Source organism: Carcharhinus amblyrhynchos, chromosome 11 (genome assembly GCF_965287045.1).
Source record: "Carcharhinus amblyrhynchos chromosome 11, sCarAmb.v2.hapA, whole genome shotgun sequence".
Taxonomy (NCBI): domain Eukaryota; kingdom Metazoa; phylum Chordata; class Chondrichthyes; order Carcharhiniformes; family Carcharhinidae; genus Carcharhinus; species Carcharhinus amblyrhynchos.
The window spans coordinates 96,047,610-96,064,029 of record NC_137334.1 but is presented as its reverse complement, the minus strand read 5'-3'; the positions used below and the strand labels follow the sequence as shown (position 1 = coordinate 96,064,029).

Here is a 16,420-nt window from a genome sequence, read left to right as displayed (position 1 = left end):
ATTTTTAAGAAATAGCTAAGTTTTACGATGATACTTCACACAAGCTGTTTCTTTCCAGATAGATACAAATTTGTATAAATAATACAAGTCACAAAATCTATTTTATAGTCTAATGTTCTCAGTCAGGACACAGTCCATATAAACCAATTGGCAAAATGTGCTCAGACACACCACACACTGAAACCAAGCGACAGAGGCCATACAGACCCTTGTCACACAAAGACCCAATTGATCTCACTGCAGTGGCGCTGGAGCAGTGCAGTGGCACAGTGGTTAGCACTGCTACCTCACAGCGCCAGGGACCCAGGTTCAATTCCTGGCTTGGGTCACTGTCTGTGTGGAGTTTGCATTTTTCCCCGTGTCTGCGTGGGTTTCCTCCAGATGCTCCAGTTTCCTCCCACAGTCCCAAAGATGTGTGGGTTAGACGGATCAGTCATGTTTAATGCACAGTGTTATGGGGATAAGGTCTGGGTAAGATGCTCTATCAGAGATCCAGTGCAAACTCAATGGGTTGAATGGCCTCCTTCTTAACTGTCGAGATTCTGTGGATTCCATGGTCTCCAATACAAAGCTTTTTAAATTACACTCTTGAAGAACATTTTGAAATCTTGTCCCGTACAAGACTTCCATGCAGATGTCTTCACCGAGGATCCACCTCCGGGATTTCAATCTCTCCTTTCTCTCCTTTCAGTGTTCCTCTGCCCTAGATTGCCACATGAATTCAAGCTTCCACATATCTCCCTATACTCATTGGAATTCAGAAGAATGAGGGGAGATCTTATAGAAACATATAAGATTATGAAGGGAATGGATAAGATAGAAGCAGGGAAGTTGTTTCCACTGGCGGGTGAAACTAGAACTAGGGGGCATGGCCTCAAATTAAGGGGGAGCAGATTTAGGACTGAGTTGAGGAGGAATTTCTTCAGACAAAGGGTTGTGAATCTGTGGAATTTCCTGCCCAGTGAAGCAGTTGAGGGTCCCTCATTGAATGTTTTTAAGGCAAGGATAGGTACATTTTTGAACAGTAAAGGAATTAAAGGTTATGGTGAGCAGGCGGGAAAGTGGATCTGAGTCCACAAAAAGATCAGCCATGATTTTATTGAATGGCGGAGCAGGCTCGAGGGGCCAGATGGCCGACTCCTGCTCCGAGATCTTACGTTCTTATGTTTTTGTTCTGATTCCCATTTCCATTCAGCAGCTCCCACTCAATCTGAGCTCCGTGGTTCTGTTCCTCACAAGGGTGTGTTCCTTTGCTGGAACCTAGTTACCAGTCCAATGGTTGGATTACTTTACTGAGGGGCTCAGTAACAGCCCGGTATATTGTATTGCCAGAGCTGTTGAATCTGGGGCGGGGACATGGTTCCCAGACCCAGCCTTTGTATTCATCCATTTATTCATTTGCACCAATGGGTCCTCAGGGATTCAATAACTTCACACCTTATTGGTGTGGGTTTCCTCCGGGTGCTCCGGTTTCCTCCACAGTCCAAAGATGTGCGGGTTAGGTTGATTGGTCGTGCTAAAATTGCCCCTTGGTGTCCTGGGATGTGTGGGTTACAGGGATTAGCGGGTAAATGTGTAGGGATATGGGGGTAGGGCCTGGGTGGGATTGTGTTCGGTGCAGACTTGATGGGCCGAAGGGCCTCTTTCTGCAGTGTAGGGTTCGATGTTCGATGTTCTTAGATTTTTTTCCGAATGAGTTCCTGTCGGAGCCTGGCGACTTTCCCATTTCTGCTTCTATTTTGGTTTCATAGAATCACAGAATTCCCACAGTGTAGAAGGAGGCCACCCAGCTCATCGAGCCTGTGCCAAGCACAGCCCCCCCGAAGCCCTTTCCCCGTTACCCTATGCATTTACCCTAGATAGTCCCCCCTGACACTAAGCGGCAATTTAGCATGACCAATTCACCTAACCCACACATCTTTGGAGTGTGGGTGGAAACCGGAGCACCCAGAGGAAACCCACGCAGACACGGGGAGAATGTGCAGACTCTGCACAGACAGTGACCCGAGCCAGGAATTGAACCGAGTCCCTGGTGCTGTGGGGCAGTGGTGCTAACCACCGTGCCACCGTGCTGCCCAGTTTTACTTCCCCAAATCCAGTTCCCTTTCCATTAGATTTGGACCCTAAATACAGATCCCGTTCCATTTTCCTTTTCATAAACACGCGAGTATCCCAGAGATCCTCACATCCAAGGAATGTCTTTGCAAAGGTCTGTCTGGGAGGGTTTGTGTTTGAGGATTGGAGTTTGGATTGAGTCAGTTACTGAATGTGTTTCCATTCCACAGGTCATGAAAGTATCTGTTCACCAAAACAATATGTGGAATGTGCAGACAAGACCCTGGGTAAGTAATTAAATCCTCACAATCTTACAGCACAGGGGGAGCCATTCGCCCCATTGTGTCAGTGCTAGCTCTTTGAAAGAGCTGTTCAATTACTCCCACCCCCTCCCACTCTCTCCCCAGAGGCTGCCACTATTTTCCTTATCAGCTATTTGTCCAGTAGCCTTGTGAAAGTTCCTGTTGAACCTGCTTCCTTTCAGGCAGATCCCAACACCTCGCCGTGGAAAAGAATCCTTCTCATCTCACTCTCCTGTTCTGGAGGCAATTCTCTTCAATCTGTTTCCCCCTGGTTACCCACCCTCCTGTTACTGAAAACACTTTCTCCAAATTTAATCTATTCAACCCCTTCCTGATTTTTGTAACCTCTATTAAATTTCTTCTTAACCTTCTCTGCTCCAAGAAGATCAATCCCGGAGTCTCCAGTCTCTCTTTAACATTAACTGAAGTCCCTCATCCCTGGGAACATTGCAGAAAATCCCCCTTCGCCCCCTCCCCAAGGCCGGGACATCCTTCCTAAAGTGTGGAGCCCAGAATTCAGCACAATAATAACCAGAGGTTTATTAACATTGAACAACATGTTTTCATGTTGCTGCTGTTTATAAAACCCACAATGGTCTTTTTAACCGTCTCTGTAACTTACACTTTAAAGATTCATCAACATAATCTTCTAATTCTCCCTCTTCACACATCCTGTACAGGCAGAACCAGCTCATGATGGGAACATTATAGGGGAGGGGGAATGGATGGGTAGAGACGGTGATAGGGGAGAATGTACATGAGAATGTATAAGGATGGGTTTGATGCGTGCTTTTTGTATGTTGTGTTGTGTGTTGTTGCAGTTGTGTTGCATGATGTTAGGGTTGTGCTGCATGGTGCTGGGGATGTGCTGTGTCTTTTTGCAATGCTGTTGCGGTTGTGTTGGGTGTTGTGTTGTGTGTTTTTGTAATGTTGCTGCATGTTGTGCTGTGTGTTGTATGTTTTTGCAATGTTATGTGTTATGTCGCTGTTGTGTTGCATGTTGTGTGTTTTTGTAATGTTGCTGTGTGTTGTGTTGTGTTTTTGTAATGTTGCGATTGTGTTGCGTGTTGTGTTGTGTTTTTTGTAATGTGTGTTGTGTTTTTGTAATGTTCCGTGTTGCGTTGCGTGTTGCGTTGCGTGTTGTTGTGGTGATGATTTGGGAATCAGTCTTTACCAGGATGGTTCATGATTTTGTTTCTTTCTGCAGATGAACTGGTCTCAACATCAAACCTAAGTTGTAAATGTGAGACCCCGTGCAGTTTAATACGCTATGGTAAAGAGCTGTCGATGGTAAAAATCCCCAGCAGAGGTAGCTCCAAGTTTCTTGCCAAGAGATACAACACCTCAGAGCAAAACATCAAGTAAGTCTTTCTGTTTTTGTGTGAGAGACGACAGATTGTAAATCCTGGAATGTTTACCCTGTAGAAAGAGCTCACCTGACCCATCACACCTGCACCAGATGAGAACCGAACCCCCGGCCTAATCCCCGCTTTGCAGTATTTTCTCGGTAGTTCTCAGCGAGCTGAGGTTCTCTGCTTCCACCGCTCTTTCAGGCAGTGAGTTCCAGACCCCACAGCCCCCGGCTGAAAAGTTTTTCCCTCTCCTGCCCCCTATTCCTTCTACCAATCACTTTAAATCAATACCCCCAAATCAGTGACCTCTCTGTTAAGCTGACAGGCCCTTCCCACCCATTCTACCCCAGCCCCTCAGCTCTCCTCTATCCCAGGGAGAATAATCATATCCTCTCCAATCTTTCCTCATCGCTGTAATATCCCAGTCCTGTAATTTCCCAGTCCTGTAATATCCCCGTCCTGTAATATCCCAGTCCTGTAATATCCCCGTCCTGTAATATCCCAGTCCTGTAATATCCCCGTCCTGTAATTTCCCAGTCCTGTAATATCCCCGTCCTGTAATATCCCAGTCCTGTAATTTCCCAGTCCTGTAATATCCCAGTCCTGTAATATCCCAGTCCTGTAATATCCCCGTCAATCTCCTCTACACCCTCACTGTAAACTTTCTGTAGTGAGGCGACCACACCTGCACACAGTGATCCAAACCTGGCCTAACTAATGTTTTAGACAGTTCCACCTTCCCCTTATATTCTACACCTTACCTAATCACAGAGTTGTTATGGGACAGAAGGAGGCCATTTGGCCCATCATGTCTGCACCTACTCTCCAAATGAGTCTCATGGCTTTAGTGCAGTTTCTCTGCCTTTTCTCCAGACCCCCGAACACTGTTTCTATCCAAATCATCATCTAATGTCTCCTATAATGCCTCGATTGAAGCTGCCTCCACCGCCCCCCCCCGCTCCCCATTCCAGACCCCAACCACTCACTGGGTGGAAAAGCCAGTTTCTCCCATCGCATTTGCTTCTTTTGTGAATCACCTGAAATCTGTGCCCTCTCATTCTCGATCCTTTTCTGAGTGGGAACGGTTTTTCCCGATCGACTCTGTCCAGCTTTTAAACATTTCTATCAAATCTCCTCTTAGCTTCTTCTCTCCAAGAGGAACAGTCCCAACCTCTCCGATCGATCCTCTTCACTGAAGTTTCTCATCCCTGGGATCATTCCTGTAATCCTCCTCTGCGCTCTCTCCAATGGGTTCACATCCTTCCTATCACGCGGCTCCCAGAACGGTGCACAATATTCCAGCTGCGGTCTAAGCAGGGTCTTGTATAAAATCGGCAGTAACTCTGTGCTCTTGCACTCTGTGCCCCTATTAATAAAACCCAGAATATGAGCTGCTGTATTAACCGCTCTCTCCACCTGTCCTGCCACCTTCAATGATCTCTGCACAGATATACCCCGCTCCCTCTGCTCCTGACCCCCCATCAGGGATTTTACCCTTTATTTTATAATGTCTGTCTGTGATCTTCTCCCCATCATCTCTCACCTCTCTGTGTTACTCTTCATCTGCCTTCGATTGCCCACTCCAGCAACTTGCTGATATCCTATCAAAATCCTCCTGACAGTTTACAAATATTTCCAAGTTTTATTTCACCCTCAACTTTTGGAACCTGTCCCACGTGTAAACCGAGATCCAGGTCATTAATAATATCGGGAAAAGAGAAGGTCCCACCCCTGGGGAACCCCCCAGAACTTCCACAAAAATAACTGACCAACTGGAAAAGACATTGGCAACGCCTCAGGTTCTGATAGGTGCGTGAGAAATATAGTTCTCTACTCCTCCATAGTGGATAGAAAGTTCCGGAAAATGAACAAGAAGCTGAAGGTGAAAAATGGAGATGTCACAATCAGAGAATTCCCAGAGAAAGTGAAGGGGGTGAGGGGAGAGACTGGGAGGGGACGGGGGGGGGGAGCAGAGGTTGAGGTGAGTGCAGTCACTCTGTCTCCTTACTGCCTGCCTCTGCTTCCTTTCTGTAGAGAGAATTACCTGGTGCTGGACGTTTACTTCGAAGCTTTAAACTATGAGACAATTGAGCAGAAGAAAGCTTATGAAGTGGCAGGATTGCTCGGTAAGTCACTGCACCAGGAAAGGCCCAAAGATTCACGGCAAGGAGAACCTCATTCCAAGAATAATCCGGGGAACACCATCCCAATCCCATCAATCACAGACCGAGAGGGAGTTAGAGGCAATGGGGGGAGGGGACAGGGGATAGGGAGAGAGGGAGGGTGGGGAGTGACAAAGAGGGAGAAGGGGAGAGTGGGGGGAGAGAGGGAGAGCGAGGGGAGAGGGGGAGGGAGGGAGGGGGAGGAGGACTGACACAGAGGGAGATGGGGAGAGGAAGGTGGGAGGGAGAGAGACAGTGGGTCCGATGTTCCAGTCCTGATGTGCGTGTTTTTGGCGTGTTGGATTGGGTGATGAGCGTATCGGACATTTTGCGGGATTTGTGTACGCGTTCCTGACGTAAGCGCGTCCCAGAGCCGGAGATCAGGCACAGTGGGGACCGTGATGGAAACGAGCGGGAACAGAGGAAAGTAACTTTAATGGATTTTTAATCTGTTTTAAATGTGATTATTGGCCTGGGATGGGATTCTCCGAACCGGATAACATCTCCCATCCTGCCAGTGTAATTTCACTCCGGCAGAGCTCAGAGAAGGTCCCCACGTTTGTGGAGTTAGTGGGAGACCCCACCGAAATGAAGGTGGGGGGAGGGCAATCGGGGCCCTCCCAGTGGGTCGGGCGGTGGGGTGGGATGCCCCCTGACCATGGGCACTCTGGCAGTGCCAGCCTGTGCCCCCTAGCACTGCCCAGAGGGCACCTTGGCACTGCCCATCAGGTATAGGGCAGGGCCAAGGGGGGGTGGGGGTCCTGCTGCCACTCTGCAGACAGGACCATTGGGAGGGAGGGCAGCAACCGGGGTGGGCTGGGGGGTGGGGGGGTGGGGGGGGGTTGCTTGTCTGCCGGGAGGAGGGGCCTTGTCTCCCGGGGTGGGTCAGCAGGACGGAGGGGGGATTTGTCACGGCTGGTGGGAGGGGGAGGGGGTGGGGGCCAGAGATTGCAGTGCTCTGGGACTGGGGAAAGGGGTGGAAACGCAGTGGGTTGGGCTGCGATTGGGCCACGGGTGTCTCACCAGGGACAGCAGGGTGGGGGTCCCGGGCTGGCCAGCGATCGGGAGGCTGACTGTGGGGGGCGCCACTGCGCATGTGCAGAGTTCCAGATCTATCAGTGTGAAGAGGCCCCGCCCTCCCCTGGTTTTGAATGATATTCCGGATTGTGATCTCTGCATTGCACAGAGCGCGGGAGGTTTCATAGGATCCTACAGTGCAGAAAGAGGCCCTTCAGCCCATCAAATCTGAACTCCCACTGAGGAAACAATAGAGAATTAGAGCAGCTTCCCTCACCAGTTCAGAATGTTGGGAGGATCGGGTCCACTGGGTGTTTGCTCCCCCTTTTCCCGCACTCTAACTGTCGTGAGAATTGACAGTTTCCTGTCCTGTTCTCACAGGAGATATCGGTGGTCACATGGGGCTATTCATTGGAGCCAGTGTCCTAACCATCCTCGAAATTATTGACTATATTTACGAGGTGAGTTCATCTCTGCCTGTTACAGCGGGAGTCACTGAGAACGCAGTGTGGTCAGTGGGCAGTGTGGTCAGTGGGCAGTGTGGACAGTGGGCAGTGTGGTCAGTGGGCAGTGTGGTCAGTGGGCAGTGTGGACAGTGGGCAGTGTGGACAGTGGGCAGTGTGGTCAGTGGGCAGTGTGGACAGTGGGCAGTGTGGTCAGTGGGCAGTGTGGACAGTGGGCAGTGTGGACAGTAACTGGGTAGTGTGAGCAGTGGGCAGTGTGGACAATACGCAGTATGGTCAGTGGGAAGTGTGGACAATGGGCAGTGTGGTCAGTGGGCAGTGTGGACAGTGGGCAGTGTGGACAGTGGGCAGTGTGGTCAGTGGGCAGTGTGGTCAGTGGGCAGTGTGGACAGTAACTGGATGGTGTGGACAGTGGGCAGTGTGGATAGTAACTGGGTAGTGTGAGCAGTGGGCAGTGTGGACAATACGCAGTATGGTCAGTGGGCAGTGTGGACAATGGGCAGTGTGGACAGTGGGCACAGTGGACAGTAACTGGATGGTGTGGACAGCAGGCAGTGTGGATAGTAACTGGGCAGTGGGCAATGTGGACAGTAACTGGGCAGTATAGGCAGTGGACAGTGTGGTCAATGGAGATGGTGGACAGTAACTGGGCAGTGCAGAAGCGGACTGTACAGAAGTGGGCAGTGTGGTCAGTGGAGATGGTGGACAGTGTGGACAGTAACTGGGCAGTGCAGAAGCGGACTGTACAGAAGTGGGCAGTGTGGATAGGAACTGAGCAGTGTGGACAGTATGGACAGTGGGCAGTTTGAGCAGTGGGCAGTCAGTGGGCAGGGTGACAGTGGGCAGTGTTGAAAGAGTGGATGTTTGTAGATGTGGTGCCAATCAAGTGGGGCTGCTTTGTCCTGGATGGTGTTGTGTTGTTGGAGCTGCACCCATCCAGGCAGGTGGGGAGTTTTCCATCACACTCCGGACTTGTACCTTGTGGATGGTGGACAGGCTCTGGGGAGTCAGGAGGTGAGTTACTCAATGTAGTCGACCCAGCTTCTGACCAATGGCCTGTTGCGCTGAGGTACCACTGGAGGCGTGCAGCCTGGTTCCTGAACCGTGCTGGGGAACGGGGAACGGAGGGGGGGTGCAGAGTGTCCGCTGCTGGGATGTGTTGCTGGGAGGTGACCGGATGTGTTGACTGAATAATCCCATTGTTATTGTGCAGCTAATACGGAATAAACTTCGGCAAGTTCTGAATCCTCACCGACGCTCTCCAGCAGAAACCCAGAATAGCATCGCAACTCTCGTGATCGATGACCTCAAACTCGTGAGTAACCAGAAGAAAGAAAATGCTGACCCTCTGACAGTGCGGCACTCCCTCAGCACTGACCCTCTGACAGTGCGGCACTCCCTCAGTACTGACCCTCTGACAGTGCGGCACTCCCTCAGCACTGACCCTCTGACAGTGCGGCACTCCCTCAGTACTGACCCTCTGACAGTGCGGCACTCCCTCAGTACTGACCCTCTGACAGTGCGGCACTCCCTCAGTACTGACCCTCTGACAGTGCGACACTCCCTCAGTACTGACCCTCTGACAGTGCGGCACTCCCTCAGTAATGACCCTCTGACAGTGCGGCACTCCCTCAGTAATGACCCTCTGACAGTGCGACACTCCCTCAGCACTGACCCTCTGACAGTGCGGCACTCCCTCAGCACTGACCCTCTGACAGTGCGGCACTCCCTCAGCACTGACCCTCTGACAGTGCGGCACTCCCTCAGCACTGACCCTCTGACAGTGCGGCACTCCCTCAGCACTGACCCTCTGACAGTGCGGCACTCCCTCAGCACTGACCCTCTGACAGTGCGGCACTCCCTCAGTACTGACCCTGTGACAGTGCGGCACTCCCTCAGCACTGACCCTGTGATTGTGCCTCAAGCTTTCACACCTATTCAGGATAATGAATGTAATGAACAAAAGCTAATTGTTGATTCAGACACAAACTGCTCTTCAGTCTGGAACACGTATATACTTAGAGTCATAGAGGTTTACATCATGGAAACAGACCCTTCGGCCCACCTTCTCCATGCCACCCTTGTTTTGAACCCCTAAGCTAATCCCAATTGCCCACATTTGGCCCATATCCCTCTATACCCATCGTACCCATGTAACTGTCTAAATGCTTTTTAAAAGATAAAATTGTACCCTCCTACTATCTCTGGCAGCTTGTTCCAGACACTCACCACCCTCTGTGTGAAAAAATTCCCCTCTGGACACTTTTGTATCTCTCCCCTCTCACCTTAAACCTATGCCCTCTAGTTTTAGACTCCCCTACCTTTGGGAAAAGATATTGACTATCTCGCTGATCTGTGCCCCTCATTATTCTATAGACCTCTATAAGATCACCCCTCAGCCTCCTACGCTCCAGAGAAAAAGTCCCAGTCTATCCAGCCTCTCCTTATAACTCAATCCATCAAGTCCCAGTAACATCCGAGTAAATCTATTCTGCACTCTTTCTAGTTTAATAATATCCTTTCTATAATAGGGTGACCAGAACTGTACGCAGTATTCCAAGTGTGGCCTTACCAATGTCTTGTACAACTTCAACAAGACGTCCCAACTCCTGTATTCAATGTTCTGACCGATGAAACCAAGCATGCCGAATGCCTTCTTCACCACTCTGTCCACCTGTGACTCCACTTTCAAGGCGCTATGAACATTCTGCGCTGTAATGTTCTATGTTCTATGTACCCCTAGACCTCTCTGTTCTGTAACTCTCCCCAACGCCCTACCATTAACTGAGTAAGTCCTGCCCTGGTTCAATCTACCAAAATGCATCACCTCACATTTGTCTAAATTAAACTCCATCTGCCATTCGTCAACCCACTGGCCCAATTGATCAAGATCCTGTTGCAATTGGAGATAACTTTCTTCACTGTCCACTGTGCCACCAATCTTGGTGTCATCTGCAAACTTACTAACGATGCCTCCTATATTCTCATCCAAATCATTAATATAAATGACAAATAACAGTGGGCCCAGCACTGATCCCTGAGGCACACCGCTGGTCACAGGCCTCCAGTTTGAAAAATAACTTTCTACAACCACCCTCTGTCTTCTGTCAAGAAGCCAATTTTGTATCATTTAGATCCCTCACCCTGGATCCCGTGAGATTTAACCTTGGTTTTGTGGCGGGTAGGTCGTGCCTTACTAACCTTATTGAGTTTTTTGAGAAAGTGACCAAAGAGGTGGATGGGGGTAAGGCAGTGGACGTGGTGTATATGGATTTTAGTAAGGCGTTTGATAAGGTTCACCATGGTAGGCTTCTGCACAAAATGCAGATGTATGGGATTGGGGGTGATCTAGGGAACTGGATTAGGAATTGGCTAGCGGATAGGAGACAGAGGGTGGTGGTTGACGGTAAATATTCATCATGGAGTTCGGTTACAAGTGGTGTGCCTCAGGGATCTGTGTTGGGGCCACTGCTGTTTGTGATTTTTATTAATGATCTGGATGAGGGTATAGTTGATAGATGATTAGAGGTTTAGATAGGGTGGATAGTGATAGCCTTTTTCCTCGGATGGAGAAAGCTAGCACGAGGGGGCATGGCTTTAAATTAAGGGGGGGTAGCTACAGGACGGATGTCAGGGGTAGGTTCTTTACCCAGCGGGTGGTGAAGGATTGGAATGCCCTGCCTGCTGCAGTTGTAAATGCGTCTAGTTTGGGGGCGTTTAAGAGATCTCTGGATAGGTTTATGGACGAAAAGGGATTGGTATAGGCTAGTGGGTCATTGTTTTTATAACTGGTCGGCGCAACATCGTGGGCCGAAGGGCCTGTTCTGCGCTGTAATGTTCTATGTTCTATGTTCTATGTTCTAGTTGGGTGGATTAGTAAATTTGCTGATGACACCAAAGTCGGAGGTGTGGTAGATAGTGAGGAAGGGTGTCATAGTTTGCAGGAAGACTTAGACAGGTTGCAGAGCTGGGCCGAGAGGTGGCGGATGGAGTTTAATGCAGAGAAATGTGAGGTAATTCACTTTGGTAGGAATAACAGATGTGTTGAGTATAGGGCTAACGGGAAGACTTTGAATAGTGTGGAGGAGCAGAGGGATCTAGGTGTATGTGTACATAGATCCCTGAAAGTTGGGAATCAAGTAGATAAGGTTGTTAAGAAGGCATACGGTGTCTTGGCGTTTATTGGTAGGGGGATTGAATTTAGGAGTCGTAGCGTTATGTTACAACTGTACACAACTCTGGTGCGGCCGCACTTGGAGTATTGTGTGCAGTTCTGGTCCCCACATTACAGGAAGGATGTGGAGGCTTTGGAGAGGGTGCAGAGGAGGTCTACCAGGATGTTGCCTGGTATGGAGGGGAGATCCTATGAGGAGAGGCTGAGGGATTTGGGGTTGTTTTCGCTGGAAAGAAGGCGGCTAAGAGGGGATCTTATTGAAACATATAAGATGATTAGAGGTTTAGATAGGGTGGATAGTGATAGCCTTTTTCCTCTGATGGAAAAATCTAGCACGAGGGGGCATGGCTTTAAACTAAGGCGGGGTAGTTATAGGACAGATGTCAGGGGTAGGTTCTTTACCCAGAGGGTGGTGAGGGATTGGAATGCCCTGCCTGCTGCAGTTGTAAATGCGCCTAGTTTGGGGGCGTTTAAGAGGTCTGTGGATAGGTTTATGGACGAAAAGGGATTGGTTTAGATTAGTGGGTCATTGTTGTTGTTTTTTTTTAACTGGTTGGCGCAACATCGTGGGCCGAAGGGCCTGTTCTGCGCTGTAGTGTTCTATGTTATGCAACAACCTACCATGTGGTACCTTGTCAAAGGCCTTGCTAAAGTCCATGTAGACAACATCAACTGCACTGCCCTCATCTACCTTCTTGGTTACACCTTCAAAAAACTCAATCAAATTTGTGAGACGTGATATTCCACTCACAAAGCCATGCTGACTGTCCCTAATCAGTCCTTGCGTCTCTAAATCCTGTAGAATCTGTCTCTCAAATTACATTGCCATCTAACCATCATAGTTCCAAATGTCTTTGTGGATTTGGGAGCTGTGTTTTACTGGAACTTTCTGTCTTTGTGTCCTCAGAGCTCTTGTGACTCGGTGAGATGTAACCCTGAAGGAATGGTTATCAGCAGCAACACTCTGCCTCGCCACCCTCAGCACACACTGCCCTTCGAAGACTTTGCCTGTTGAGTCTGAACAGGACGGTTCATCTGTTCCCCCTGTCCTCTTCCACCCCTCCCTCCACCCCTCCCTCCCTCCATCCCTCCCTCCCTCCATCCCTCTGCCCTCTGAATCGGGGGATCTCGGAATCCTCCCACTAGCATCAACTTGTCAGCTGCACAATCGCAAGCCAAAGTCTCACACAATCCTCATCAATATCCCTGACTGCAAACCTTGTTTCTGTGTAACTATCTGTATTCAAAACATTGAAAAATCTCCATTTCTCTCTCTCTCTCTTCATTACACCGAGTGAAATTATTGTACTTTAGCTGAACCTAGTTGTTGAATTTGATCCCTGTGGGGATTGGTCCGTTCTCAGCTTAGCATGTCATTAACTACCTTCTCAGTGACGGCCGCTGACCGTACTGTATCGAAACTAAATAATCCCTCAAAGAAAAACCCTCACTAGTGACGTGGGACACTGTCAACACTGAGGTGGGACACTCTCGACACTGAGCTGGGACACACCTGACACTGAGCAGGGTCAGACTTGGGGTGAGGTGGGGCACACTCTGGGTGAGGTGGGACACACTCTGGGTGAGGTGGGACACACTCTGGGTGAGGTGGGACACACTCTGGGTGGGATGCTCTGGGTGAGGGAAATGGTTAGAATTCAACGTTGGCATGGCCACTTACAGCGTATAGACCGGGCTGAGCCAGTTCAGGTTAGCAAATCAACAGGCAGGTCAGTGTAAATCGAGTAAAGACAAACCCACTCCTCTGCCCAATAAACCCCCCCTGCTCTGGGTAAGGGCTCGTTCCCTTGGATTGACCGGTGACTGCCTCCTATTCCCAGCCTCCCTCACCCCCCTCCCCGCCACAAAGCACAAACATCTTTTGTAAACCAAAAACCTCTGACAATCGGAAAGATTCCAGTACTTGCTGATAGGCTGCTGGCCCCGAAATGTAAACCGGGAGGTGACAATCCGAATAAACTGAGCAAGAAACAGACAAACGGCAGCTGGAATTCCATATGGAGAAGTGGGAGGGATGGATAGACTTACTGACACAGTTCCATAGAGTGTCCGGGAGCAAAGGGATCCGCGGGGGGGGGGGGGGGCGGGTGGGGGGGGGTCATGCACTTTGACCTTTGATGGTGACAGGACACATTGGGAGCACAATTGGCCAATGGAATGGAAGCAAAATACTGCGGATTCTGGAATTTGAAACAAAACAGAAACTGCTGGAAAATCTCAGCAGGTCTGACAGCCTCTGTGGAGGGAGAATCCAGCCAACCAATGGGATGGTGGACTTCATAAATATAGATATTGAAATTATAAACAGGCAAGTTATTCTGAACATTTATAGAATTCTCTGGTTGGTCCAGCTGTGTTCACCACACTGTGGGAGGGATGTGAGGGGGTCTTTGGGAGGGATGTGAGGGTCTGTGGAGGGATGTGAGGGGGTCTTTGGGAGGGAGGGCAGGGATTGATTCTGAGACCCTGCTGTTCAGCAATCTGAATTCAGTAATGTTACATTGACTCAGTAATCCAGTCTGATACTCCTGCTGCGACTGTTCCTGCTCTCTCCACGTTACCCCTGCTCCAATCTATATCCTTACCCCGAATGTGGACAGGATCCCATCCTCACAAAGGGACACAGTCCACCTTCAGCACTCAGGGCGTGAATCCAGATCCATTACCTTTCAGTATCTCTCTTTCTACAACACTGCCTGTGACAGGAATTATCTCAAATACTCGATATAGCTCACACACTCTGTGTCCTGCTTCAGCTGAACTCAGCTCCTTCTGCCTGTTACAGTCCTGATAGCAGATTACACTGGACCTGGTAAATGGGCAATAAACTCATAGTGAAGCAGCAGACATCACTCCAGGAAGAGAAGGTGAATCTAAGACAGCGTTTCCATTTAAATAAGGGCAATTCTAGTGGGATGGAGACAGAGTTGATTAAAGTGAACTGGGGAATTAGGAGCTGGGCCAGGGAGGTGAATTCACAAACACTTAAGGAGATATTTCAGAATCCTCAAAAAAGGTAAATTCTAGTGAGAAAGACAGACCCGTAGGGAAGGACCCACCATCCGTGACTAACTAAAGAAGATAACCTCAGGAGCACGCAAGTGCTGGAAGGCATCATAGGCAGGAGTTACAGAGACCTGGTCACACCCAAAGTGCAGGCAGACAGATAGACAACTGCCAGAAAGAGCAGGCGGTCAGTGCAGGAATCCCCCGGGGACTGTCCCCCTCTCTAACAGCGATACCGCTTTAGATACTATTGAGGGGATGACCTACTGGGGGAAACAGCAGCAGCGGCCAGTGCAGTGGCACCATGGCTGGTTCTGTTATTCAGCAGGGAGGGTCAAAGCACAGAAAAGCTCCATAATCACAGATAGAGGCCTCTGTGGTTGTGAGAGAGACTCCAGGATGCTGTGTTTCCCTCTCTAGTGCCAGGGTCCGAGATTTTACTGAACGGCTGCAGGGCACCCTGAATGGGGAGGGTAATAGAGTAGAGGTCACGGTACATGTTGACACTAATGACATAGGTTGAAACAGGGATGAGGTCTCGCACCAAGAATTCAGGGAGTTCGGCAATAGACTAAGGAGCAGGACCTCTTGGATTGTAATCTCTAGGTTACTCCCAGTGCCACAAGCTAGTGAGAAATAGGAGAATAGCACAGATGATAGGGCAGATGGAGTACAATGTTGGTCAATGTAAGGACATCCATTTTGGTCGGAATAATAGCAAAATGGACTATTATTTAAATGGTAAAAATTGCAGCATGCTGCTGTGCAGAGGGACCTGGGTGTCCTTGTGCAGGAATCTCCAGGAGTTGGTTTGCAGGTACAGCAGGTAATTAAGAAGGCAAATGGAATTTTGTCCTTCATTGCTAGAGGGATGGAGTTTAAAAACAGCGAGGTTATGTTGCAGCTGTATAAGGTGCTGGTGAGGCCACACCTGGAGTTACTGTGTACAGTTTTGGTCTCCTTATTTGAGAAAGGATATACTGGCACTGGAGGGAGTGCAGAGGAGATTCACTTGGTTGATTCCGGAGTTGAGAGGGTTGGCTTATGAGGAGAGACTGAGTAGACTGGGGCTATACTCATTGGAATTCAGAAGAATGAGGGGAGATCTTATAGAAACATATAAGATTATGAAGGGAATAGATAAGATAGAAGCAGGGAAGTTGTTTCCACTGGCGGGTGAAACTAGAACTAGGGGGCATGGCCTCAAAATAAGGGGGAGCAGATTTAGGACTGAGTTGAGGAGGAACTTCTTCACACAAAGGGTTGTGAATCTGTGTAATTCCCTGCCCAGTTGAGGCTCCCTCATTGAATGTTTTTAAGACAAGGATAGATAAATTTTTGAACAGTAAGGGAGTTACGGGTTATGGTGAGTGGGCGGGTAAGTGGAGCTGAGTCCATGAAAAGATCAGCCATGATTTTATTGAACGGCGGAGCAGGCTCGAAGGGCCAGATGGCCGACTCCTGCTCCTAGTTCTTATGAATGTGTGGCTCAAGAGTTGGTGCAGGAGGGAGGGTTTTGGGTTCCTCGGCCACTGGGACTGTTTTTAGGAAAGTGGGACCTGTACAAGCCGGACGGTCTCCATCTGAACAGAGTGGGACTAACATCCTTACTGGTGGGTTTACTCGTGCTGTTGGGAAGAGTTTAAACTAGTTTGGGAGGGGATAGGGACACAGTACAACATAGGAAAACAAACAGGTCAGAGAGGGAATAAAGTGAGAGTAAGTTTCAAGGGAATAAGATAGGACGGAATGGCCTCTAATGCCAGGAGTATTAATGATAAAACGGGTGAGTTAAGGGTGAGGATTGACAGGTGGAATTATGGTATAATAACCATCACAGAGATGTGGCTGTGTGAGGGACAGCTCG

The 16,420-nt window shown here is 49.2% G+C and overlaps 1 protein-coding gene across 1 annotated transcript in view; it reads left to right on the top strand.

The window, feature by feature from the left end:
• The window catches only part of asic4a (acid-sensing (proton-gated) ion channel family member 4a), a 127,981-nt gene extending 114,932 nt beyond the window's left edge, over nt 1-13,049 (top strand). Inside the window, exons 5-10 of the mRNA XM_080199638.1 lie at nt 2,286-2,342; nt 3,565-3,718; nt 5,744-5,835; nt 7,270-7,349; nt 8,566-8,667; nt 12,434-13,049. Coding sequence (XP_080055764.1) covers nt 2,286-2,342; nt 3,565-3,718; nt 5,744-5,835; nt 7,270-7,349; nt 8,566-8,667; nt 12,434-12,541 — 593 coding nt within the window. The 3' untranslated portion in view covers nt 12,542-13,049. The remainder of the gene's footprint in view (nt 1-2,285; nt 2,343-3,564; nt 3,719-5,743; nt 5,836-7,269; nt 7,350-8,565; nt 8,668-12,433) is intronic.
• The last annotated feature ends 3,371 nt before the right edge of the window (nt 13,050-16,420 follow it).